General features: G+C 39.4%; 1 protein-coding gene across 10 annotated transcripts in view; it reads right to left on the minus strand.

The window, feature by feature from the left end:
* The window catches only part of LOC309884532 (potassium voltage-gated channel subfamily KQT member 1-like), a 527319-nt gene that overhangs the window by 158996 nt on the left and 340886 nt on the right, over positions 1 to 27437 (minus strand). Inside the window, exon 19 of one of the 10 annotated variants that reach the window (XM_082773595.1) lies at positions 19418 to 19465. The exons of the other annotated variants lie outside the window; for them this stretch is intronic. Within the exon in view, the coding sequence (XP_082629721.1) occupies positions 19433 to 19465 (33 nt within the window). The 3' untranslated portion in view covers positions 19418 to 19432. Of the gene's footprint in view, positions 1 to 19417; positions 19466 to 27437 lie in introns of those variants that run through there. 10 annotated transcript variants of the gene reach the window in all.

A 27437-nucleotide genomic window follows, 5' to 3' on the forward strand; every position in this document is an offset into this window, starting at 1 on the left:
CTTATGAATATTGTATTCATCATGTAAAATAGCTCCTCTTCATCTCTAATTTCTTTAGGACCAGAAAACAGTGTTAGAAAAAAGAAAAAAAAATATCTAGAAAACTATAGCAATATAAAGCTATTCTAGAAATGAAATTGTGGCCTAAAGGTGTCTTTAAGCCTCTAGAGGCTTAGATCTGCTCTGACACTATTGACACAAACGTAAAAATACAAGATAATTTTGATGGGAGCAAATTTACTCCTCTGTGATTTTCTTTCAGACTTTTATTTTGTATTTTTATTTTTTATTGTTGGAACAATAACCTTGAACTACAAAATTTGAAATTTTTTATTATAGGGACTTGATGTGGGAAGAGAACTTTAAAAAACCCTGACTTAAGAATTAGAGGTTATTTTTTAATTAATTAATTAATTTATTTATTTATTGTAGAATGAACAGAGCTCTTTCTAAAGCATGATGATAAAAAATATCCCCTCCTATACCATATCAATGAATGTGTATAGTAAATCCAGGGTAAGAAATAGCACTTTTGATTTTCAGCAGGTGGAAGAAATACAGCAATGTCTTGTCTTCAGATATTGATTAGTGTTGCTACGTGCTGCCAAACAGCTATGTAGAGTCACTTCACTGGCAGCTACTTATCAGCAGTGAGTGAAGTGGTCCCTTCAGCTTCCTTTAACCACTGCATAAACTTAAATAGTTAATGCCTGGAAGTTCTGTGAGAGGCTTGCTAAGAATGCTATAGGAACACAGTGACATAATAGTCATGCCATGTGCTGTAAACCAATTTTACCAGCAGAATTATTAATTAACAGCCTAAGTCATAAATAACAATGATAACATTGCAATTCAAAAGCCATCTCAAGCATCCATAGAGGATCCAACCACCTCTGGATGCAGTGTCTTGTGACCAGTGATTTTATTGTTGTAAAGGCAGTGCAGTGTGTCATACCATGATAGATTTGGGCTTTTCTGACATCCAGCTGCTTACTGTTTTTGTTGGCTGTTGCTGAAGCACTGGAGATAATGCAGGTATTCTGTGCTGTACGGCTGATTGTGCTAGAGAGAAATCTGGGACAAGCTTGGGGTGAGGATATGTCTGCCTTGGGGACTGAGAGCAAACAATTGGATGGGGCACAGAAAAATATCAGATAGGCCTGATTTTGATCCATTTCCGAACTAATGGAGAACTCTTTTACCAGGCTCCTTTTGGTTAAACAGAAAGTATGATCTAAAAAAGGGTTCTCTACTAGCTGGCTGGTTGCTTTCTGTCTTATTTTTACTGATAAGCTGAATGCCTCCAACCGACTCAGTCTGATCATACACACCAAAACTATTAGTATGCATTTAGTCATGTGTTTTGTAAGTTTAATGCTAGTTACACGTCTGGCTTGTAACTAAAAGTCATATTCACAGACAGGCAAACTGAGGTGTTGACTACTTGACCATTGCTTCATCTTTAGATGATCTGATCTTTAGATGAAGCAATTTGTCTAAGGCTACATGATGAGTCTGAAAAAGAGCGTTAGTCAGGATACAGGTGCTTCTCAATCTTACAAGAGTGGATAGGCAGTTAGAGCAGACTGGATAGCTCATGCTAAACACAGACTCAGGTGAGTGGTTTCAGTGCTTGTTCTTGTAGGGAACTTCAACTTCCCAGACATATCCTAGAAGTACAACACAGCCCAGAGAAGACAGTCTAGGAGGTTTCTGGAGAGCATGGAAGATAACTTCCTGACGCAGCTGGTTAGTGAGCCTACCAGGGGAAGTGCCCTGCTAGACCTTCTGCTCACAAACAGAGAAGGACTGGTGGGAGATGTGGTGGTTGGGAGCTGTCTGGGGCAGAGTGACCATGAATTGGTAGAGTTATCTATTCTTGGTGAAATCAGGAGGGGGATCAGTAAAACTGCAGTCTTGGACTTCCGTAGGGCTGACTTTGAGCTGTTAAGGACACTGGTTGGTAGAGTCCCTTGGGAGGCGGTTCTGAAGGGCAGAGGAATCCAGGAAGGCTGGGCACTCCTCAAGAAGGAAATCTTAATGGCTCAGGAATGGTCTGTCCCCACCTGCCCAAAGATGAGTTAGAGCGGAAGAAGACCGGCCTGGCTGAACAGAGAGCTGTGGCTTGAGCTTAGGAGAAAAAGGAGGGTTTATAATCTTTGGAAAAGAGGGTGGGCCACTCAGGAGGACTATAAGGATGTTGTGAGGCTGTGCAGGGACAAAATTAGGAAGGCCAAAGCTCATCTGGAGCTCAATCTGGCTACTTCTGTTAAAGATAACAAAAAATGTTTTTATAAATACATCATCACAAAAAGGAGGACTAAGGAGAATCTCCATCCTTTACTGGATGCAGGGGGAAACATAGTGACAAGAGATGAGGAAAAGGTGGAGGTGCTTAATGCCTTCTTTGCCTCAGTCTTTAGTGGCAAGAGCAGTTGTTCTCTGGATACCCAGCACCCTGAGCTGGTGGAAGGGGATGGGGAGCAGAATGGGGCCCTCATAATCCACCAGGAAATGGCTGGTGACCTGCTACAGCACTTGGATGTGTGCAAGTCGATGGGGCTGGATGGGATCCACCCGAGGGTACTGAGAGAACTGGCGGAGAAGCTGACCAAGCTGCTTTCCAACATTTATCCTGGCTATCCATTATCCATTTAGTCCTGGCTATCGGGGGAGGTCCCAGTTGACGGGCAGTTAGCAAATGTGACGCCCATCTACAAGAAGGGCTGGACGGTAGACCTGGGGAACTATAGGCCTGTTAGTTTGACCTCAGTGCCAGGGAAGCTCATGGAGCAGATTATCTTGAGTGTCATCACATGGCACTTGCAGGGCAACCAGGTAATCAGGCCCAGTCAGCATGGGTTTATGAAAGGCAAGTCCTGCTTGACGAACCTGGTCTCCTTCTATGATAAAGTGACATGCTGGGTGGATGAGGGAAAGGCTGTGGATGTGGTCCAGCTTGATTTCAGTAAGGCTTTTGACACCGTTCCCCACAACACTCTCCTCAGGAAACTGGCTGCTCACAGCTTGGACTGGCGCATGCTTCATTGGGTTAGAAACTGGCTGGATAGCTGGGCCCAAAGAGTCGTGGTGGATGGAGTCAAATCCAGCTGGAGGCCAGTCACTAGTGGCATTCCCCAGGGCTCAGTACTGGGGCCAGTCCTCTTTAATATCTTTATCGGTGATCTGGATGAGGACATTGAGTGCACCCTCAGTAAATTCGCAGATGACACCAAATTAGGTGCGTGTGTCGATCAGCTCGAGGGTAGGAAGGCTCTGCAGGAGGATCTGGATAGGCTGAACGGATGGTCTGAGGCCAGCTGTATGAAGTTCAACAAGGCCAAGTGTCGGGTCCTGAACCTGGGGCACAACAACCCCAAGCAGAGCTATGGGTTGGGAGATGAGTGATTAGAAAGCTGCCAGGCAGAGAAGGACCTGGGAGTATTGGTTGATAGTCGGCTGAATATGAGCCAGCAGTGTGCTCAGGTGGCCAAGAAGGCCAACGGCATCCTGGCTTGTATAAGAAGCAGTGTGGCCAGCAGGGCTACAAAAGTGATTGTCCCCCTGTACTTAGCTCTGGTGAGGCTGCACCTCAAGTACTGTGTTCAGTTTTGGGCCCCTCACTACAGGAAGGACATTGAGGTGCTCGAGAGAGTCCAGAGAAGGGCAATGAAGCTGGTGAAGGGTCTGGAGAAAAAGTCTTATGAGGAGCGGCTGAGGGAGCTGGGGTTGTTCAGCCTGGAGAAGAGGAGGCTCAGGGGCAACCTTATTGCTCTCTACAGGTACCTTAAAGGAGGCTGTAGGGAGGTGGGGGTTGATCTATTCTCCCATGTGTGTCGTGACAGGACAAGGGAGAATGGGCTGAAGTTGCACCAGGGGAGGTTTAGGTTGGATATTAGGAGGAACTTCTTTACCAAAAGGGTTGTTAGGCATTGGAATGGGCTGCCCAGGATAATGGTTGAGTCACGATCCCTGGAAGTCTTTAAAAGACATTTAGATGTAGAGCTTAGTGATATGGTTTAGTGGAGGACTGGTTAGTGTTATGTCAGAGGTTGGACTAGGTGATCTTGGAGGTCTCTTCCAACCTAGACGATTCTGTGATTCTGTGATTCTGTTTTTCTCCTTCCAGGATCAAGGGAGCAACTGAAAGCTAATCCTATGCCTCTGTTTTTTAAAAAAAATATACTTGTAAGGCATCATGAATAAATAAACAGCTGCCTCTGAGTTATTTACAGTGCTGTTAACTAGTATTTAGGCTTCAAAATTGATCACAAAGTCAACAAAGGGCTGAACAAACATAACCGTGGTTGAGTATTTGAATTTGAGATTAAGTACACGTATATGACTGTGAACACATGTGTTCAGCCGAACTATTCAGGCTAGCTTTGAAGAGACATTAGACCATTTGCATTAAATAGAAATCTGGTCAAAAAGCAAAAAAACTATTCATGCCACTAACTCATACATGTCTTTATTTTCTTGCATATAAGCTAAACGCTTATCTGGGACTCTTGTCAATACTTTATGTTGAGCTTTGGTGAATTGCCTTTTTTTTGTTGTTTTCTTTTTTTAACTCCTTCACCTTTACTGATGATATATTGTCTAAAGCCTTGGTATCCTTTGGAAGAAGTAGTTCAAAGGCAAAAGTTCCCTCTCCACACACAACCTCCCATACAAAAACAAGGAAATAGACAGCACACATCCTCGCTGGAGCTTCATTTGACCTCAGGAGAGTAGCATCAGGAAAAAAATCAGAGACCTTTTTCTATTTCAGGCTTCATTTTTCATACTGCAAATGCATTTAACAACACAAGTACTTCAGGGGCTAGATTCACTCCTCTGAAGCAGTGTGTGAGTGATCATGCATGTACTTCAGTGGGTGGATACTGCAACTTTTTAGGAGGGACTTGAATAAACATGAGAGCCAGAAATAACCCTGTGGTAAACCCAAATAAAGGCAAACAGCTTTTTTTTTTTTTTTTTTTTTTTTTTTTTAAAAAAAAAAAAAAAAAAGGCTTTTAAAAACCTTTGGGGAGCTGTAACAACCTGAGATCTAGCTTTTTCACAGAACATCCACCATCCAGGAACTGAAATACCAGGAGAAGATCAATTCTTGGAGTGTTTGGGCTTTACAAATTACTCCCCTTAGACATTTTAAAAAGACTATAAATCAGTCCAAATGAGAGAGTATTTGTACACCTCTTGGCATATGAAGCTTTAACACATAAAGCAGTATCTTGGTTGGAAAAAAATGTGGATTACACCTTTAGGGAACTTGGAGTCACATTGCACTACAAAATGTTTTTATTGCTTTCCATCTGTCCTCAGAGAGAGAGATGACTCAGGTCAAATTGGGATTAACAGGGCAGATGCTCACCTAGAAAAATCCAGGTTACCAAACTTCAATGACTTTGTAGTAAAGACAGGCAATGCATAAAGTGAAAATACCCACCCATCTTCTGCTCACTTCTGCCAGGCAGTGAGCAAACAGCTCTTGAGGATTTATGTGCCCTCACCTCCGCTGTAGTCTCCCAGTACAGTCTTGGTTGTTAGCAGCCAATGTTTACTTTCCTGGTAGATTTTTAGGTGGCCTAGTTGGAAACCTTTCTTTTTTCCTCCTGGTTTTGTTAGTGTCACTCTGGACTTAACATCAAAACTTTCTTCCTACTGCTAATTATGGCTTTGACCTATGGTGGGAACTGATCAGGTGTCTTTCCTGTGCCTCAAGACAACAGGGTAGTGGGCAGGGACTCAGCCCTATTGATGTTTCCTACCCCATGGCTATCTCCATCACCACTGGCACCAACAGTACCCTTGTTGCTGTCTCACCACTGAGGATGGGTGCTGGAGAGTGTGTGGGGAAGCCCAGCCAGTGCTATTTCTGAAAAAAAAAAAAATAAAAAATAATAATAATAATAAAAAAACAAATGACTCATTTTCTAGGGCTAGTAGTCTAGTACTTTTTGTCAGCACTAAACTTTCACAGGATGACAGAAGAGATTAAAGCCAAAATCATTCTTCTGTTTAAGAGATTTCAGGTGCAGAGGTTTGTGTCCTGAATAACAAGCTACTTGACTAGAGGCTGATTTTTAACAATGCCATATTCTTATATTCAAAAAACCCTGAGCTGCATGCACTGTAGCAGCAAACCCTGTTTCACTCTGGGTCTATTTCAACAGGGTTTTAAAGCTATTTCACCTGAGTGCCTGCTGATTACCATGCTGAGTTTTTAAAAACAATCCATTGAATTCACTTCCTTTCTGCGTCCCCAGTGCCCATTCACCTATAGAAATATATAGACAAACAAGGCCACAGGTGCAGAAAATTGGGCCTTTCCTGCTGTTTATTACAATGTAGACCTCAAGGATTTGTTGGGGGGAGGGGAGGGTAGAAGGAAAGGAAAAGAAGAAATACATGCTTTGCAGGATTCTGCTAAAAATCCTACCTTCCTCTTCTTGCAAAGCTTAAAAACAAACAAACAAACAAACAAACAAACAAAAAAAAAAAAAAAAAAAAAGCCTCCTAGCTGCCAACAAACACAGACATTGAATATTGAGTTATTTGGAAGTTAGGAGGTAGAGTGGGGACAGGACTGTTTCTTTCGCATCCATGAAGAGATTTTGGATGAAAAGCTGCTGCTCAGAAAGCCTGTTCTTCCCTTAGCCCCCCTCCCTCTCTACAGTTTGCCTTTTGGTTGTTCTCAGGCACAAGAATTTGCTGTGCCTCGTGGTCACTGTGCATGCTGCCTGCTTTCAGTCAGATCAGCACAGGAAGAAGAAGCCACCTGCTTGCCATATATGTGTGATGCCTTTTGCTGGCAAGGCAAGTCTGGAGGAGTCTGTTCTCAAAACCAGACCGCCATGAGCCAGGGACTGAGTTAGACCCTCATCTAAAGAGCTTACAATCAATATAAAAATCAGAAACCATGTATATGGGAAAGGATGCGTTATTTCCAAATTAATAACGTGGGTTTGATATGCAGAGAGAATAAGCAGCTTGTTACAGGTGGATCAAGCCTTTCTCATCTGGAAACTGAGCCGATTTCTATTCAATACCAGGTTCAGCATCTTAATCAGAAGATTGTCTTTCTTTAAAGCAAAGCGCTTCTCTTGCAGGCTGACACAGGTTTAGTGTGAGACCTTCAAGGCTGTTTAGGTGCTTAGGCCCTGTGAAAACCGATGTGCATCTGGTCTGACTGACCCAAGAGGTAAAGCTACTGATTTGGGTTAATGAAGACAGGTGGTCTGTGTTTTTCTGTACCTCTAAGTAACCCACTGCCCTAGAGTCTGGTCTGAATTTTAGCTGTCCTGTTTTCACAGGCACTTTAGAACTTGGATGAAGGTTTACAACAGTGGGAAATGTTTTATGTGCCTGTTTAGGAATATCAGTGGGGGCTCATTTATTTTGATGGAATGTTGGTGCCAAAAATACTCTTAGATCCTGGACTGGAGTTCCTAATCGAAACCACTTTGAAACGTATTGCAAAATGTAACCAAAAAGGTACATGTAGCATCTTGTGTAAGCCTTGTGTAAGGCTGGTCTTTGGTGGGAGGTGATGACTATGCCATAACTATGATGATCTCATTCTGATTGGTTGCTACTGATATTACACTTTATCAGCAATAATTAAGAAATGCTCAGAGCATGACCTTGTATTTTTATTACTTCTTTCCTGGCCTGATGCTGTACTATCCTGCCTACAGCCTACAGCCTACAGTACAGTCATTCCATGGCAAATTTTACCTATGCCTTTGCCTTTAATAAATGCAACCAAAAACTATAGATCACAAGGGTGGTTAATGGAATATCAAGGACAGCTAGAATGACAGAGGGATTTCAGACAGTTGGAACTCCCTTGGGATAATGCAGAGGCACCCTTCTTGAATAATGCATATGACAAATGGACCAGAGAACTAATCTACTCCTATTCAAAGTGCAGAGCCTCCTATCATACTGCTGGTGGAGACTGACATGAATATCCTTTATCATGGACAGACCCCTGTCCATGCTTTACTCTGGCTGCATCTGAGGACATGAGCTGGTGGTGAAGCACAGCCATAGACTGAGGTTCAAGACATACTGAAGCTAGGAGAGGCATGAACTAGCACTAGGTGCCCACAGAGGCCTGCTGCACCTGCCACATCATGGGTATCCAATCGTAATAACTAGGACTAGGCTAGGACACCTAGGGCCCCGTGAGGCATTTAAATTTTTATGTAGAAGCCCATTTTCAAGGTGCTGTGCAGACATGGGTAAATGCCTGCAAGATGTTTAATTTCTTTATGTTTCCTTTTCTGAATTTTGTCTCAGAATACAGGTCCTCAAGTTTTAAAACTAATGATTTTACAGTCTCAAATGCAATCTGTAGTGTTAATAATTGCTTCATGCCTTCCCTGGGTTGGTACAAACTCACATTTTAAGAGATGTATTTAAAAAACAGTAAAATATGTACAAATTGTAAGAGTTCCCTCCATCCCCTTGTATTCTCTTTGATGAGCTAACCCAAAACCACAACTATCTTTGTCTGAGTTATGAATTTATCTCATATTACTTAATAAACCTCAGGTCATGAAAATTAAGCACGTCTTTTCAGTAGTATAGGCAGGACACACAGTTTACTTCAAGTATGAAATGCAATTTTGGCCATTTTCATCTAAAAACAACTTTCTGCATTTTTCTTTTTCATTTGTTCAATTTTCCAAATTGGAATCATTACTGTAACTGAAAAAGCATGGTAAAAACAAACAAACAAACAAACAAACAAAAAACAATAACAAAACAAAACAAAACAAAAGAACAACAGAAAACCCAATGCTCATTTATTGCAGAAAAACACACTGGAACATTTACTCTAGAATTCATCACTTCATAAAACCATGCATTACAGAACTGCCATTCTGGGCCAAACACATGTTCCATGTAACCCATTTTCCTGTCTGTTACTGTGATTAATAGGAGAAAGTGTGGAAGAAGATAAAAATGATCTTTTCCCCCTGCTGTACTCTCCCACCTTCTAGTAATCAGCGGTTTACAGGACCAAAATATTGAGCTGTAATAAAAGCAATGCAATGCTTCCAATAAATCAAAAGTAAATTGCCTTTCACTGACATTAAATCACTCAATCTGATTTCGTCATGGCATCTGCTTTTTAAAATTTAGTTTTATCTTTAAAAGCAAATTGTGTATCTTTATGCCTGTTCCAGAGAATTATGCTGGAAATACTTCTATTAAAATTACAGTGCCGAGGAAGAAGAAAAAGTGTAACAGCTGGAAAACCATCCTTCACTAAAGACAGAACTCAGCCTGACAAGGTGGGGGGGAATTTGCTCCCATCCTGTGCTGTACAAGCTATCTGGACGTTATAATTTTTGCTCTTCTTTTTCTTCCTCTCCCTCCCACCTTTTGTTGTTGTTTTGTTTTCTGAGTGTCTCTCTAAGTTCTTTCACATTCATTCCTTATTCTCTTGCTATCCTGCCCCTTGTTAATGCGTTTTTTATTCCCACTGCCCCTTTTCCCAGACAGTTCTTAGGAGAATGGAAATACAAACCCAAATTAAACATCAAACCTATAGATACACATTTGATTAGGAAATATGAAGTGATCCTCTCCACCCCAAGTACTTTTTCACCCTTCTGTAAACAAACACGTCTGTTTAGACAGTTTGTTTCTCTATCAATCTGTGAAAAGTTAATACAGTTTTGTGCCATTTTTGTTATGGAAACAACTCTGTAAAAATACCATATGGTCCACTGAGGTCTGCCCTTATAACCCCAATAAATACAAATCACCCTAGAACTTATCATTGTAACTTCAAATATGTAGCTAATGTTGTAATCACAAAAAATCTTCAGGAAAAGAAAACAAACTACCTCCTTTTAAACCCCTGACTTGTTGCTTCAGCTATTTGTTCAATATTTCAACAACACTAAATAAATGTGCTGGAAATACTTATCATTTCTGAGTCACCCCTTTACCATCCTAGATCCCAGACTCTTCAAATTAGTAGCTATCTCTGGCTATCTCAAAGAGATTAACATGATTAATTCTCTTTGTTTCTTCCATTTCAATATTGTCTTGAGTGTTTTTCTCAAGAGCCTCCTATTATTAATGCTGCATAATTCTGGGTAATCTGTCTTGATAATTCATTTCCCAGCTTCCTATCACAGGCTGTTTCAACCATTCTGTTCTGTACTTTTTCTATCTCTGAAACATTAGCATTATTAATGGCACACAAACTGTATATTATATCCAGCTTATGCCTGATGTCAGGGTAGATTTTTCCATTACTTATATTCTGTGTATATACATCTATCAACAAAGTTTAAATGATATATATTGCTAAGTAGCAAGGAAGTCAAACAATAGTAGCATAACAACAAGATATACCCTGCTCTTCCCAATGACTGACTGACTCCTGCCTCTATTAACCTTGCCTTTTCCCTTGTACCTCTTCAACTATGGGATATGCATCAGTCAGATGAAATAACAAAAATCTAACATTTGTAAAAAAAAAAATATATATATATATTTGTGCTTCTTTTTCATCCATTTCCAGAGAGTGTTGCACTAGCACCAGAAATTACAGAAAAGCTGCTTTTGAAATGTGTTTCAGAATTTGTTCTGTGAGTGTTCCTACTCTCACCCAGCCAAAAAATGGAAATGGCATCAGATGATTCTGCAAATAGATGTCAATGAAAAAAGGCTATTTGGGATCAACTCACACAGTAAACAGCTTTAAAATCTAACTGTGGGGTAAATCAGAAGACTGGATGTATATAAATACATCACTGTTTACACAGAGACACTGGACAAGTAAGAAAAGATCAGATAAGTTGATTGCAATGTTACAAAAGAACTAAAGTCTTCAAGATTCAGTCTTAGGAGGGTTTTGAGAGACTACCGAGGTAACTCAAATGCCCCTACCTCCCTACTTCCACAGTGTTGCTTATGCAAAAGTCACAACCACAGTGATGTTTAGAGAAGAGAAAAAAAAAAAAAAAAAAAAAAAAGGCTGTACCAATGATTGCATATGTGATGAAGAAAGGACTGGTGAGGGTTGCTTAATACTACTTTTGTCTCTGTTCTTGGAGCTGTCCTGAGCAGAGCTCTGAAGGCATGATGCAGACCAGAATCCTAACCTTAATGTGTTAAATACATTGTCCACTTTGGATTGTTCACTTAGCTTCAGCAAATGCTTTGTATTTTTTCCTGTCTGAGTATAATTAAAATTGCAGGATATTTGCCAGACAGGCTGAGATTTTTTCACCACTCTAAGCATCTCTTTGCAGTATTGTGAAGAAAGGTCAATAAAATCATTCTTAGTTTCACCTATAAACATTATATTTTAAGCGTCTTTGCAGGTCCACTTGAAGGTGACCCTATAAACAGAGATATACTGATGCCTGCAGCCAGTCTGCACTTCCATTCGCAAAAGATCGTAAAAGAAAATTGGGGCAGAGTGAATAAATTTATCACTGATACAAATATGTCATATGATAACAAACAAAACTAATCTATAAAAGGAATAAATGACTACTCAAGAATAGGAAAAACAAGCAAGCAAGCAAGCAAGCAACCACATTCCTCATACCCTTTTGTATGCCTTCACATCCAAGTCAATGTTTTTTTTTTTTTTTTTTTTGCAGGTGGCATATCACCAGGTATGCATAATAATAAATGACAACAACAAACATGCAGAGTTCTTGTACACTAACTATAGACATCTCCAATTATCAAGATCTGATATACAGCCAATGATGTTCTCAGGAGTTTCTTGAGTAGTGTTTTAAAAAAAAAAAAAAAAAAAAAAAAAGTCTCTTTGCATTCACTTCATTTATGGATCCAAGAATAGCTGCCTAGTGTAAACATGTCATGGGCACAGAAAAATAAAAATAAATGGAAACAAAAAATAATTTGTGCAGAAGGCAGAACAACAATATGCTTAAGCATATCAGTTGTGAAAGCACAACTTTCTGTACACTTAATTTGTGACCTTGCACAGAAGAAAAAGAACTTAACTGTACTATATAGATCTATTCAAAAATAATCTGTTGTAAGAAACAGAAGCAAAAGATAACTTGCATTTTATCAATGGCACCTTTGAGACAAAGTGGATAATATCTATTTAAAAACATTATAGGCTGTAAACTTGCGTCAGTTTTTCTTGCCATACATCTAACCCCTGGTTTAAAGGACACAACTTTGAAAAACAAATTTTGCCTGAATAGGGTATGACCAAGTACACTCCTTAGTTGAAAAATACTGAAAAACCTATTCTGTCAGTACTGAAGAGTTATTTACTGTAGCTCTTGGCCTGTTCTTTTCTGTATATGTGTTTCTTTGCTTGCGTCTCTTCCTATATTGGTTCTGTTGAATTAGAAGCACTTTCAGTTTCTCTGAAACTAAATACTCTAGTGCTATAAAGCAGTGTGCCTATATATGACATCAAATGCACTAAGGGCTCTACTATTTGAAAGCTTATTTTAATATCACAACTTACAGTAGATCCTGGGATCAGGTGCATACTAAAATCATTGTTATGTATTCAATGAAAAGTCCAGCTAGAAAATATGAAATGGGCAATTTGAGAAAAAAAAATAATATTTCCTGGATAATTTAGTTGCATCAAATCCTACTCTAACAGGTGCAAAGGCATTAACTCAGAATCTTTGTATAGACATCCATAATGGTGAGCAAGTCCCAGAATATTTTTGTATCTATGTCTGTTTACACTTTCAACACATTCTTTCCAGTTCTCTGTACACTCCTCTCTGGGTTCATTTTCTGAAAACTACTTTGGTAAACAACCATGAATTGAAGAGCAGGTTTTTCTCCCTTACATTTTTTTGAAACCATAATGTTAGTGATCATATATATGAATTTATGTGAGCCAGAAGTGCTTCTGCACCCAAGAGAGTAACAATATAATTTAAACTGCCTGAAAAAGTACAATTCATCAACACAGTTCAGACAGAAAGCTGTTACAGAGTGAGTGCACAGATTTTAAATTATTTGCCAGATAACACGTACATCTTAGGAAACCACAATTAACAGCTATTTCAAATACTGTAAACTTGAGGAGTTTCTTCTTCCTCCTCTTTTTTTTTTTTTTTTTAATATTTTTTTAAGTGTCTTCACTTATATTGCTTATTTGTTAAAAAAAAAAAACAAAAAAAAACAAAAAAAAACACACACACACACACAAAACTTCCCTATGATGGCCTCAATGCGGGTATATAAAGAGTTTTCTGCCCTCACTGCAGCTTCTCTTTATGCCTTCTCTTCCTTTATGTTCTCATGGTCTCTGATTTCCTATAAGCTGCTCTTTTCTCTCTTGAAAGCTCCTCTGCCTCTGTCTGATTTCATACGGGCAATACAAGGGCTTATTTATTAAACTTTGATGAGTTTTGTATCAGATTCTTTATGTGACTTCTTGATTTGCCTATCACAACTGAGGGTACTGTGACTGCAGAGAGTGCTTACCAAGGACTAAAACAAGAACCAGTGTCTGAGAAAGACATCCCAATTGCACTTTTGGTAGGAACAAATGACAAATTCTGACCCTGCAAAGCCTTCCTGTGTAAAGTGTCCCTGAAAACCTGTGAGAACAATATGTGCAAACAGCTTGCAGGGCTGAATTGCCTGCCTATGGCATTTGGATTATTGAAAGTCAGAGACCATCCTGAAGTACTTAGCAGGGACGGTGTCAAGCAGCTCTATTTCGAGGTACTGTCGTTAAAACATCTCAAACATTCTCATGTTTGTGCCTGTGTTTACAGGCCGGTGGAAATATATCTGTCGGACATATCAGTGTGCTACTGAAGAAAACAACTTCCTGCACACTTCTCACTTCTCTCATCACTCCTGCTGCTCCTGGGCATCGCTTTTTTGTTATTAATGGCCTGGGGCTTTGTCTGGGGTGGCACCAGCTGTGCACCCCTCCTGCTAGGTGCCACACAGATAAAGAACAAAAAGGCTACCTCTAATCTCAAGAGTTTATCATCTAGTATTTTTAAACTGCTGGCCAGTCTCTCTTTGAATATTTATACTGTAATGCCACAGTAAAGTCACAGCTAAATTTGTGACATTACAATTGTCAGTAGAGGAGCAAGAAGCAAAACTGCCTGACAGGAATAAGTAGAAGGGGAATATGGAGATAGGGGAAAAGAACATAGTAGGGTTTATCTCTCATTCTTGAACCCAAACCTTAAAATAATACTGCATTTCTTGTCTTGCAAAAAAAATATAAAAAATGTTAAAGTTTTACAAACCAGGATTGAGCTTCAGGTAAAATGCCTTTCTTCCCTGCCAGCTGGAAGGAGAATGTTATTCAGAGGTAAAATAAGGAAGTGATAATCTGCTGTTTGTATGCAATCTGCAGGAATGACTTTAACAAAGAAAAAGCCCAGATGTGAATAATATTTCCCTGACTAACAATTCTGTATACTGTAACTATTTGCTGTTTTATTTTTTTATTATTTTTTTTTTTTCTCAACAACTCCCTTCCCTGGTCCTTGTGCTGTGCAGTAAATGCCACCACTAATGAGATAATATCAGTGTTTTTGAGAGCAGACTGACCCTGCTGTTTTCAAGCAGTTTCAACTTCTCGACAGTCAGGAGCCTGCCTAATGTTTTGTGGCTGCCTCTGGTCATTGACATGGTACAAACTGCCTTATCTCCCTGTGGGAGGGGAGGTCATTGCCAAACCCACGGCTACTTGACTGGGGAAGAAGGCAGTCTACAGTGATTCAAACACATGGCCTGAGCCAAGCAGAGGGCTTATAACAGATCACCTAAAATAGTTCCCATCTGAAAACGCATTTCAATTTTTCTCTGTATGTCAACAGAAGACATGCATTGTCACAGTGTTATGCATGATTCAAGAGGCTCACTTAAATATTTTACAGGAAAAAAAAAATACATTGTTCGGGATTTCTGCAACTTGAGCACTTTCTCAAATATCCTCCTTTACTTTCTATAAAAGCCTTTCAATGACCCTTTTTGTGTCAATGAAAAGCTTAGCTCACAGATAAATTTTTCTGTTTTTATTTCCAATATTACAATTTCTTCCAGAGTGCCTGTAAGTTGATGCCATGCATTTTGCCATGAGCTCTTGGTGACTTCATCAGGAACTCCCTCATTGGGCCCAGGATTAGCAGGGAAGTAAGAGAGTAACAGGAGTTCAAGCAGTTAGCCCTCTCCTGAAAGAGAGAACTGCCACTGTAGAACAGTCATTTGTGAGATCAAAAGAGAGTGATGTCTGTGCAGCTGACCATCTGGGAGGTCATACAAATGACTCCAGGAGAATTTGTGGCTTATGGATGCAGGGCAGACCAAGCCTACTTCACGTGTGAACTAGAACTGTCCTGAGTTTCACAGGCAACCCAGCTCATTCAGAGTTCCCCTGGCTCTGCCCACGCAGTGAGTCTGTGACTTTCCCAGCCCCATGACTCACCATGCATGAGCACCATGACTCAGATACCAAATTTGTTTCCAGGATCTACAATTAACAAGAGTTTCTAGAGCACATAACAAAGTCTTGGATGTGTGTTGCCCACCCTCTCAGCCAGCAGCATCTGGTACTGCTCAGCTCCTCAGCTCTTTATGGGAACACAGGGTCTGACTGGTCATTTCTGCTTTCAGAGGGTCTAGTTCTCTTACTCTTGCTCACACCGCACATTGCTCTAACTCCCACTATGGAAATAGTCATACTGAAAAGAGTGGGACTCCTCAGCAAGGATAGGGACCTTCAGTATTAGTAAGGAGAGCACAACCAGACCATACTTTTTTTGAAATTTTGCTGTGTTTTAATAGATTGCCTTGCAACATAGCTGGGATTCCGACATGCTACTACAATACAGTGAAGCAATACACTAGAGTAAATATTAAGTTGTTTCTGATCTCTGTATAAGGGAGACATTGGCATATGGATGACAAAAGCAGATCAAAACTTGCAACAGTCAACTTTTGCTGCTTCCACTTAACTCACCTGGAAGTATACATTGTTAGCCAGGGATATACAGTAATCATACATACAAGATCTTTTTTTCTCTTACTCTGTTTGGAAAAGATTTTTCCTCCTTCATTACTTTTCCACTTGTTTTCTGAGGAGCTGAATACCAGTGGTATTCACTGCTTCAGCAACTGGAAATCAGTTATGAATGGAACACAAATCAGTTATGAATGGAAACAAAACCAAAACAAAGAACAAAAGCAACCATCACAATGATTAGAATATGTAGTATATGGTTATTATCACTGCAAAGCACACGTTCTTTGCAAGCACTGAAAATTTCACATGTACCATGCCTGCAACAGCTGAAGGAAGAGACCTTCACTTTGTAGACACAGTGCTGGAACATAGAGAAATTAACAGCCCTGCTCATGGTATCCTTCTCTCTTTGTGGATCTTTCTCTAGTTGGCTGGTACCACAAGATATTAATTTCCTCTTATGGCACATAATAATAATTACACAGAATTATTACATAACACTTGAAGAGAAATAAGCCAGCACAAGCCCATAGGATGAGATCAGTGTCTTGGTGTCAAGAGCTAGGAGAGGACAGGTTCAAAACCCTGTTCCACTGCTGACCCCCTGTATTCCTGTAGGCCAACCACTTAGGTCACCAGAAAAGGGAGCTGACAGTAATCCTGTGTCTCACCGTCTTTCATGAGGGTGTTTAGAGCTAAAATAAAGGGTGTATGCATATACTCAGACCACAGCCCTGGCTGTCTCTGGTGGTGTTTCCTGGCACACCCATCCCTGGGACTGAGGCTTCTTGCAGCAGGGCAGGCCACCTGCGAGGTGGGACCTTGAGAGGAAGCCCAAGGCTGGCTGTTTCCTGCTGGGGAGGAACAGCAAAACTATTTTGAATCAGTTGCAGGCAGGGAGTTGCCTTTCTTCTCTGTTTGAGGTACCCGTAGCTGCTGCTCTGCTGCTCACTGCACTCTACAGGCAACCCCAGCCCACCATTGCAGAGAGGCACTTGCTGCTCTCCTGTAAGGGAGAGTTCCATTCTCCTTATGATTTTTTTACCTTGTTCTTTGCTGAGTAACACTTGCTGCTTTGGTGAGTGGTGCTTTGCTCCTCCCTCTCTCCTTGATCTTCTTGAATCTCATAATTTTTGCCAGACCGAGTAAAATCTCTGCCTATCTGCAACAGTGTAGAAATCAGACCTCTGAAAAAAAACTAAATGTTGCATCAAGGGGCCTCTGCTGAAATTTACTGAATTCCCCTTGATTCTACAGCAGATAACAAGTGATTAAACTGTCATGAGAAAAAAAAAAAAAAAAAAAGCGGTATTATTAATTCACATTTCTCAGGGATTCAGCTGAAAGACACAACTCAGCATAGACAGATGATGTTAGACATGATGTCCCCACAATGATTGTGTTCTTCCTTTGGGATCCCTAGCAGAAGCAAGTTCAAGATAAATGCATACCTAAGTACTTAGATGCCTGTGGCCTTCAAACTTGCTACCCAATAGCCTTTTCAGACACTCAGCACATCTCCCACAGATCCTGCTGTCTGACTTGGTCTAAGCACAGCACTGAACTCAGGAACACATCCTGTGCCTACTTTCCCTTGAGTTGCAAATACTTTCAGTGTTGGCAGTGGGAATACAGTGAACTATTCACAAAATATAATTCTTTTTGTTCAAATGTTCTCTTTTCACTACGCTGTTCTATGTAGAAAGTTTGCTAAAGTCTGACACTGATTTTTAAAAAGCCAACAATTCATTTTAAAGTTTTTTAACCCTCCATCTCTGTACCGAATGTAACTGGTTTCGTAATGCAAAAGTTAGTAGAAAATGTCACAAGAAGCAATAAGGCAAGATAACCTGCTCAATATGACTAGCAAATAGTAGTCCTTACTGATCTTCAAATAAAATCAACTGATGAGATGATTGTAAACTACAAGAAAATAACAGCCTGGTCAGAATTTTATCCTCTAGTTCAAAGAATTAAATGAAACCACTCTCATAAATAGCTTTTAAGCTTATTTTTGTTAACAAAATGGCAAATTTATATCAAATCTCAAGTCAGAGTTCAACACAAATAAATAGGAGGAATTTAAAAAAAAAAAAGTCCATCAGAAAGATCAAAGCTGAATTAACATGATGACACATTTTAAAATATATGTACTTCGCTACACATTCTTCTTTGAAAGAAAGAGCAAGAACATCTGAAAACTATGCATTTAGTGTGTGCTTAAGCAACTATAACAGCATAGTAAGAGCTTATATTTTTTCTGGCACAGCCCTCAGTCATAATCCCATTTCATACTTTTAAATGTATTTTTAAATTGCTTAGCTTCTGTCAACAGGGCTGTGTTATTTAAAAAGTGAATTCAAGAGCTTGCAGTGTCCACTCTGACTGACACATCCATAATAGAGGACCACTAAATCACTCCTTCTAAAGTGAAAATAAAATGAGAAATAACTGATAGCAAAAAAAGAAGACAGTGCCTTATCTAACTCCAGCATGGCAAGGTAGTGTCAAATATACTTCAAGACTTATTGCCATTAAAAAACACTTAAAAAAAAAAAAAAAAAAAAAAAAAAGGTATTTACCTTGCCTGACTTGGCATGGGTAAACATTCCTGCATCAAATGTAAGGAGCTATATTTAGAAATGTATCCTTCCTAGGAAACTAAGAAACTAAGTAGGCTTCAGTGAAACCAAAACAGTCATGGGCCTAATTCTGTCACCAGTGAGATGGATGAAGTCAATAGGAGCTCCACCCACCTTGCTGAGCAAAAATCTGGACCCAGAAACCGTACCCTCTCTCACCCTTGTCATGAGGCAAATCTTCCCTTCCAGGCTGTGCAGATAGAGTAGGACTTCTAAAAGTTTGTGAAGCAGTACCAACTATTTAAAAAGGAACAGCATTATTGAAAAAAGTGTTATACAAGCAGTGGTAAACCTCAGCGGTCTGGTTTTCAGACAACAGAAAATCCCTTTGACAAGTAGTAAACACACTAAAAATAGTACTTGGTTCCTTATAACCCAGCTTAAAATATTTCTCTTTCCTTTTTGTATCCTGTTTTGCAGCTTCGTATAAGGTGCCCAGCAATCTTTTACTAGCTTTAAAAATGACCATGGTCTTATTCCACAGTCTGCTGTGGACTGTAAAGTAAATACAGAAGAACATATCAAGTGAGAACCACATATTCAGGGAAAAATTCAAGCCTGTGTCGAATGTGTGCTTCTCCTAGCAAGACTTTGATGCACAAAATGTATCTGGGAATAGAGTAATGCTAACCTCAATGTCCTGAGCAACCAGAGGACAAGACAGAAGTGATATGGATTAACTGGACTGCAACTTTCTTTAATTCATCTCAGCAACAATTTGTCTGGTATAAGGTTGTGACCATATTCTGAATCATTTCCATCTGGTTAAAGGGTGTCGTCTCCCGGGTGCCCCTTCCTATCAGGCCTCAACTGTCACCGAGAAGCCATCACCCTGTAATAAGAGAGAGAAAGAACATCTCTTTCTGCACCAAGCAGGAATGGAGCAAATCTTATCTCCTTTACACTTGAGCTAGACATCTAGACTACCTTTGCCATCAGTGGAGAGAAGAACAGAGAAAGACTCATCTAACCTGCATCAGACACTGTCTTTAGGATGAATAAAGAAATGTATTTATTTATTTATTTTTCCAATGTTGACAACAGATGGAGTTGGGAGGGACTAGCTCAGATGTACATTTTTAAGTTTTATAAATATTATCCTAGAATAGCCAATGTTATTCCTTGCTCCAAAAATGTATATCTTCTGCAAAATCGCTGTAACCTGGATTTATTAGGTGCTCAGAGCATGTATGAAATCAACACCTGTCATGTATTAATTGTGGAAGCCTAGCACAGTCACTGTACTGGCTCTTCTGGGCATGGATCTGAAGCATACCTTACCTTGCCCCTTCATATTTGGTGGTGAGGGAAAAACTTTCTTTCCTGAAACAACTCCCCTGAAATGATAGCCCCCCAGATCTGACTTCTAGTCAGGTAGTTGCTGACCAGAATTTGGGTGAAAGAGACATAGTTTCCACACCTCCCTTCTGGTACCAGTGGCTTATATGTATGTTGCTTATACAGTCTTTAAAATACTCCTTTCTCTGCATCCTGTTACCTCTGCTTTCAATCCCACATGGTGATCCCTCAGAGGAATGAAAAGCCTTTTTTCCTGACCAAGATGAGCAATCTGCAGCCATTTTGAAGACTTGGAGAATTACAATCCAAGTGTAGATTAATATAGACTTAAAAAAGTTCTACTGCTTTGGAACATATATTAGTAAGTACATTTAATAAAACATCCTATATGTTTCAAAGGTTTGGCATAAGTTCTCATTTTCCTTTCACTTTCAAGTTGCTGCTTTCTTTCCCTTCCTTCCTTCCTTCCTTCCTTCCTTCCTTCCTTCCTTCCTTCCTTCCTTCCTTCCTTCCTTCCTTCCTTCCTTCCTTCCATCATTTCCTTCCTTCCTTCCTTCCTTCCTTCCTTCCTTCCTTCCTTCCTTCCTTCCTTCCTTCCTTCCTTCCTTCCTTCCTTCCTTCCTTCCTTCCTTCCTTCCTTCCTTCCTTCCATCATTTCCTTTCTTCCTTCCTTCCATCATTTCCTTCCTTCCTTCCTTCCTTCCTTCCTTCCTTCCTTCCTTCCTTCCTTCCTTCCTTCCTTCCTTCCTTCCTTCCTTCCTTCCTTCCTTCCTTCCTTCCTCCTTCCTTCCTTCCTTCCTTCCTTCCTTCCTTCCATCATTTCCTTCCTTCCTTCCTTCCTTCCTTCCTTCCTTCCTTCCTTCCTTCCTTCCTTCCTTCCTTCCTTCCTTCCTTCCTTCCTTCCTTCCTTCCTTCCATCATTTCCTTTCTTCCTTCCTTCCATCATTTCCTTCCTTCCTTCCTTCCTTCCTTCCTTCCTTCCTTCCTTCCTTCCTTCCTTCCTTCCTTCCTTCCTTCCTTCCTTCCTTCCTTCCTTCCTTCCTTCCTTCCTCCTTCCTTCCTTCCTTCCTTCCTTCCTTCCTTCCTTCCTTCCTTCCTTCCTTCCTTCCTTCCTTCCTTCCTTCCTTCCTTCCTTCCTTCCTTCCATCATTTCCTTTCTTCCTTCCTTCCATCATTTCCTTTCTTTCTTCCATCATTTCCTTTTCATTTTGTCTTAACAGGCATTCCAGCACAAGAAGGGACTCTGTGATCCTAATCTTCTAATTTAGTTATTATGTATCTGCAAAGGATACTTGTATTTCATTGCTGTATCTCCAGTACAGCTACAGCTATACTTAGTTACTCTATATCTACAATGTGATGTGTTCTTTAGTTTTCAGTTTATTAAGGCTCACTTCAACTTTCTAGAAATGTTTCCATGGTCATAAAAGTAGTAGCTGGGGGGAGAAAAAGCCTTTGAACATTTGGCACAGTAGTTTACTTTTTAATATTCTCCTTGTGCATGAATATAAAAGAAAAATATACTGTTTATAGGAGTCTTCAGCTAACAAAGTAAACAAGGGTTTGTGTAAATATAGTTCCTCAGGCAATTATAATGCAGGTTATGAAACAAGGATGGGAATACACTAACATTATACTTACTGTGCCATATGTAATCATGCATTTTCAATAAACAACAGAATTACCATAAAAGCCAAGGTCAGCACCTCTATGGGATGCCTGGTGTCATGATCTGTCACTCATGCTTTCCCTGAATGTTGAAAATGCTTTGGAAATAACACTGGTCTCAACTGCTACATGTAGTGGCCATAAAATATAAAACCTTGAGTGGCTATTTTATATGGACATTAACCACAAAACAAAACAAACAAACAACAACAACAACAAAAATCTTTTTAGAAACAAACCCATTCTTTTGCAGCAGCCTTTAGAAACAAACACCCTTCTTAGTCAAGGCTGCTCAGTTCTAATGATGTATTTGCCTTCCTAAACTTCACTGACATTTCATTTAAATTCTGCAAGCACAGACACAGGGTTTTGTTACCCATATACTACAATGTAGCATGCAAAGATAAGAACTGAAAACGAATACATCATGAAAACAATTGCAATAGATTTTAGTTTTCTGATAGAAAAAATGAATACTAGACATGCTGTGTTGGTGGCTGTCTGGTATTTTACTAATTAATATATTATTTAACAAAATCTCAAAGCGTTTCTGTTGGAAATGTGTTTTTTTATGCACTTATTAGCATGAAAAGGAGAAATTATACAAGGAGCTGGGTCTGCATCTCAGACCTACCATCTTTCTATCTGAGCACCATAACCAGCAAGTCAGAGTCCTTGCCTCTCTTTTGAGTACATTGTTCCTGTATCCCTCCACATTGGCTCAGGTATTAGGGTACCAAACAGATTCAGGTTTCCTCTCCCTAGACCAGGGTCTAAGGGTCTCCCACGAATACTATGAGCCCTGAAGTTAACTGCTAAACATGAGCATTGCCTCCTCCAGTTGTGCCTTGGAAGAAATTGGTCCTGGCTATTCTGCTTTGTATTTTTTCTGAGTTGTTGCTGTGTCAGAGTTATTCACCAAGGACATGATGGCATGGATCACAGTGGTTTGAGGGATGGGGAAAGCTCTCTTTCCATGAATCCCAGAAGATTTTAGTCAATAGAGAGATGCCTAGATGTTCAGCTTGGCCAAGGAAGCACTGTTGCCAACCATATGCTCTAGCAGAATGCAAGGCATCTGTTTTCATAATCCAAGCTGGCATTCTTGATGGTGAAATATTTTGTCTGCCCTACTGGGTTATCCACTTACTTTTGCAGAAATCATGGTCTATATGATTTGATCTCACTGTTAAGCTTAGACCCTTGCTGCAATTTTTTCAGATGGAGATGCTGAATGTCTGGCCCACAGATGAAAAGGTGAAGGAGAGAAGCACTGGAGGGAATCACCATCTCCTGCTGCCAGCTTTCTGAATGACTAGTGGTGTGTAACTTTTGTCATGTATTCTCCTTCATACAGAGATAAGGAAGGGCCCATGCTGAGATATCTGAGTGTATATCTTTTGGTAGAGCAAGCCCTGAACTAGCTTCAGCATTCCTCCTCATCTAGCAGTTACTGAAGCACAAACATGTAATCATGGGAAATGCTATAATTAAACATAAATCTCTGCTTCAAACTGAAAGGGCACTGAGACTTCATTTCTGTGTAACTGAAAGACTGGAACAAGAGCACAACTATTAGAAAATTTACCTTTGAATCAATTTCTTAGTGTGCTGTGCTTGCTCTTTTGGTCTAACCCACAAATTTGTACTTGTAAGGTTAGTCCAAAACTGTACATTATTTACCAACATCAACTTTAAAACTCAAGGGTCTGGCAATGCTCCATCCTGGAACTGAAGAGATGATACTGTATGCTTCTAAGAAATGTAGCAACTATGCCTGAAAATATTGCCCCTTGTATAAATCTACATACGACAAGTTGAGATCAAGCAGAGATTTCATAAAGCTTTTTACTCTTTTGTCCATTAAATTGTTTTGGATTCATAAGCTAAGGTCTTTATGTTCTAAAACACAAAGACTGACTTACAAAGCATGTTGCACCTCTATTCCCACTGAGATACCTACTGAGGCTACTTAAAAGCCCTCCTTCACCACAGTATATGAACAATTTAATATTTTGAAGCAAAGATAACAGTAACTATCATTTTCTTGCTTCATGTTTTAACACTAGCAGACTTCAGGAGAAATGCTGAGTGTAACAGGGCTCTGGATTTGCTATAATTAGAGCTGGAAAGCTCTGAAATTTGGGCTGAAATTGGGCTGATTTTTAAGTCTTAAAAAAAACTCAAGTCTTAGCTTGTATTGCAATTTTCTGGCATCATGGGAAAGGCTGAAATAATCTGATCAGGGTATTTCTAAAATCCAGTCTTCACTAAGAATCAGCTTCCTTCTTGTTCTGTCTTTAAATGGGCAGGTTTGATTAGTGCCAGGATTATTCTGAATATTCCTGGGGCTCAAGTAACAAGGTTGCTACTTACCTGGCCTCATTCATTCCAGCTTTTGGAGTAGTAATGGTGAAGCTCTTATGCAAGGCATTTAGTGTGTGAACACTCTCAGTCTAAACCAGATTGCAGCATGTATAAACATAGTGTTGGGTTAAGATTTCCAGCCAGTCTTTCACAACAGAACCTGAGTGGTGTGAGAGGAGACACCATGGCCTTGGAAGATGAGCTGTAGCCAAGCCCAGGTAGTTCAATTAAAAACCTAAGTGATGAACCTCAGGCAGATAGCTGCAGCCAACTCCTGCTCAGGAAGCTGGGTTTTTGCTGGGGAGACATTATAAATTTGTAAAAGGAAAGCAAAATGAATATGTGAATGCTTACTGGAAGGTTGTTGGGGTGAGGGAACTGAGAAAGGACAATAAATATATAAAAATAAAGAAGGTGTAGACCTGGGGAAGGATTGCTGGGGTTGGGAAGCAAGAGTTCATAAAAGAGGTGGTGGGAGAGAAACTGGAGGAAGATGAAGTTGCTGGAAAAGTCAGCAAGTGCAAGGAACCTTCCAGTACTATATTATCCCCTTTTAAGTGTGCTAAGGTCTAAGAGAAATGATTGGGAAAAGGGGAACTGGCTGAATCCCCAGGAATGCCAGAAGACATTGCTCCTGCATCAGGCTGACTGAAGTGCTGACTGCAAGGAAAGTGAAGGGCTAGCTAAAACATCTTTTCCTAAATTCTATCAAAATACTCCTCTGACCCTGTTTAAAATACTCAAAATTTACTGACAAAACCCCAAACCAAAACAAAAACCAATGCAAATTGAAGCTTGCCTGTTGACAGCCCATGCAGTTCTGGAGCATCAGGCTCAGTAAAACCTGCTGCAGTGAACTCATCAGGAGAGCATGCCAGTAACTCCCAGGGACTGTGATTTCCACGAGGTCACAGTTAAGGTTCTGTTGGTATATGCCAGGGCTCCTCATTTTCTGTTTTTTTTCTTTTTTTTTTTTTTTTTTCAGATGTTAGAGTTCTGCTGAGCAAGCCATTTTGGAAAAGCATGAGAAGCCACTGGGCAATTTTAACTGTTAACAAATTTTTTTTTGTCATTGAATTAGCTTAGAGAGGATTTGATTTAACTGTGTCAGAGTATGGGTTGGAGAGCAGTTGCAGAGGGGGGAACTGTACATTTCTAAGGGAAACTATCTGATTGAACCACTGTGGGATATTAGAGATTGGACAGTGTGATAAAAACTGTATACAGAAATGCTGGGGTCTACAGCTACAGGTCCGTCCATCCTTCCACTGCTTTTCTGGAGGAGAAGAAATCTATGGGTAGAGATAATCTCAGTAAAGTTTGAACCCCAGTTTTACAACAACCAGCATGAACTTAGGATAGCTGTGCATTTTCTGAGCAGGGTATTATATATAGATATTATATATTATATATAATATATAATCACCGTATATATATAATATATAATATATATAATATATATAATATAATATATATAATATATAATATATAAAATATATTATCACCGTAAGTTACACATGAGTATATCACCTGATTCTTCAGAAAGACATGAAGAATCAGTGGTTAAACATGTCCTAAATAGCTGTTAAATGATTTTGTTAAAATGGCTTAAAGTTAGTTGTCTTTTTGATTAAGACATTGTTCTCTCATATAAGAAGCCCAAGCCAGCAATATCTTTTTAAATAGTATCTTTTTAAAAATTATTATTATTATTATTATTATTATGTAGAACAGTCTTCTGGATAGAAAACAAACAAACAAACAACAACAAAAAAAAAACACAACACAACAATAATAAAAACACACACACAGAACCAAACCAAACCATCACCACCACAACCATGAAAACCACAAAGGGCTGTTTTGATTACTCTGGCCTGTTTCTACTTTACAGAGTTCTTCTAGCTGCTGGGTTACACACTAACTCAACTGCAGCTCCTTCACCCTCTGCCATGTTTTTACATTTGTTGTTATATTTCTCGGGGATGCTTTCAGTTACAGATCATGAAGTCTGGTTATCTTTGAAAGTCTTATCCTGAACTTAAGAGAACTTTTAGTCACAGCATTTAAAGGGTCTTGTGTGGTAATTTTTTTCAAAGGAAAGCAGGTTCTAGCATCTGGGATAGATAAACAGAAGATGTCTCACGGAGAGGTGACTGCATTTTTAGTAGACTGCTATAAGGAATTAACTGTCTACAGCAGAAATTTCTTTCTAAATCCATTTTGTAGTGGTGAGGCTGATGCTCTGAAGCATGAAGAGGCATGAGGAATTTGTTTGATTTTTAGAAAATGTTAAATAATGTGCATTAGCTACCCATAAATTATCAAATCGTACAAAGCTATTACATTTGATAATCTGTGTGGCACTGCTGTCCAAAGATGCAATTACGTTTATCTGGGGAAAATAATGAAAATCCTTAACCTGACTATATTTCTTATTGCATTGCATTGCATAACCCCTTCAATCTATAAAAACATACAACTAACTACCAAAATGAAGTATTGTCTGTTGTTGTTTTTTTTTAAGATCATTTAATTATGATTTCAGGTTCAAGAGTCTACTTCCCCAAAACACAAAATTCAGTGTTGCTTCTGTACCCTAACCCAAGCCAGAGTTCCAAGTTACAGAAACGAACAGTTCAGCTATCCAGGCATAGGAACTGAAAAAGTATTCATTTGTAAAATCATTTCACAAAATTTCTAACAACTGGACAAATGCAAATAAAAATAAAGCAACATTTACAGTAACATACACACCAAATAAGTCCAAAAACTGAATTAGAAATTGAATTTGACTTACTACAGAAACTATATGTACTCTGTGTTTGTATGTATTTATATCTACACACAGAGAATATATATTTAGCAAAATTGTGTATTACCAGAAGAAAGTGCTGACAGTCATCTCAACTTGAGATGACTATTAAAAACTCAGATGGAGAAAAAGAAAGCACTGTTCTGATGTAGCACTGAGCATAAGATTTCTAAACTGCATTTGCCATGCTGTTCCTGAGGTTAGATCCTGGGATTATAGATATTTATAGGGTCTTGGTTTACTGTTACGAAAAATGCTACCTTTCTCTGGGTGAATTGGGGTATTTTTCATCAGCCATGTGCATTGACAATTAGAAAAAAAAAAGAAAAATAAAAATAATAATTAAGGAATTGTACTTCCACACAGTTCTAATCAAAGCTCAACATGCCGTTATGTCTTTTTATTTTTTATTTTATTTTATTTATTTTATTTTATTTTTTAATGCAGACTGTTAAGGAGAGATGCATAGTATACTTTATTTTCAGTTCCTGAACATGACCCCTTATTGCTTCAGTCCTATTTTGTTTTTCACAAAAAATTTTCCTTATACTATTTAGCACTGGTACATCTCCACTGGCTGCAGCAGTAACAGACTTTGAAATCTAAGGTGAGAGCTGTGCTATGCAATGCTGTATACTATGTGTGCTGCTGGGCT

This window comes from Aythya marila, assembly GCF_965140915.1.
Source record: "Aythya marila genome assembly, chromosome: 1".
Taxonomy (NCBI): Eukaryota; Metazoa; Chordata; class Aves; order Anseriformes; family Anatidae; genus Aythya; species Aythya marila.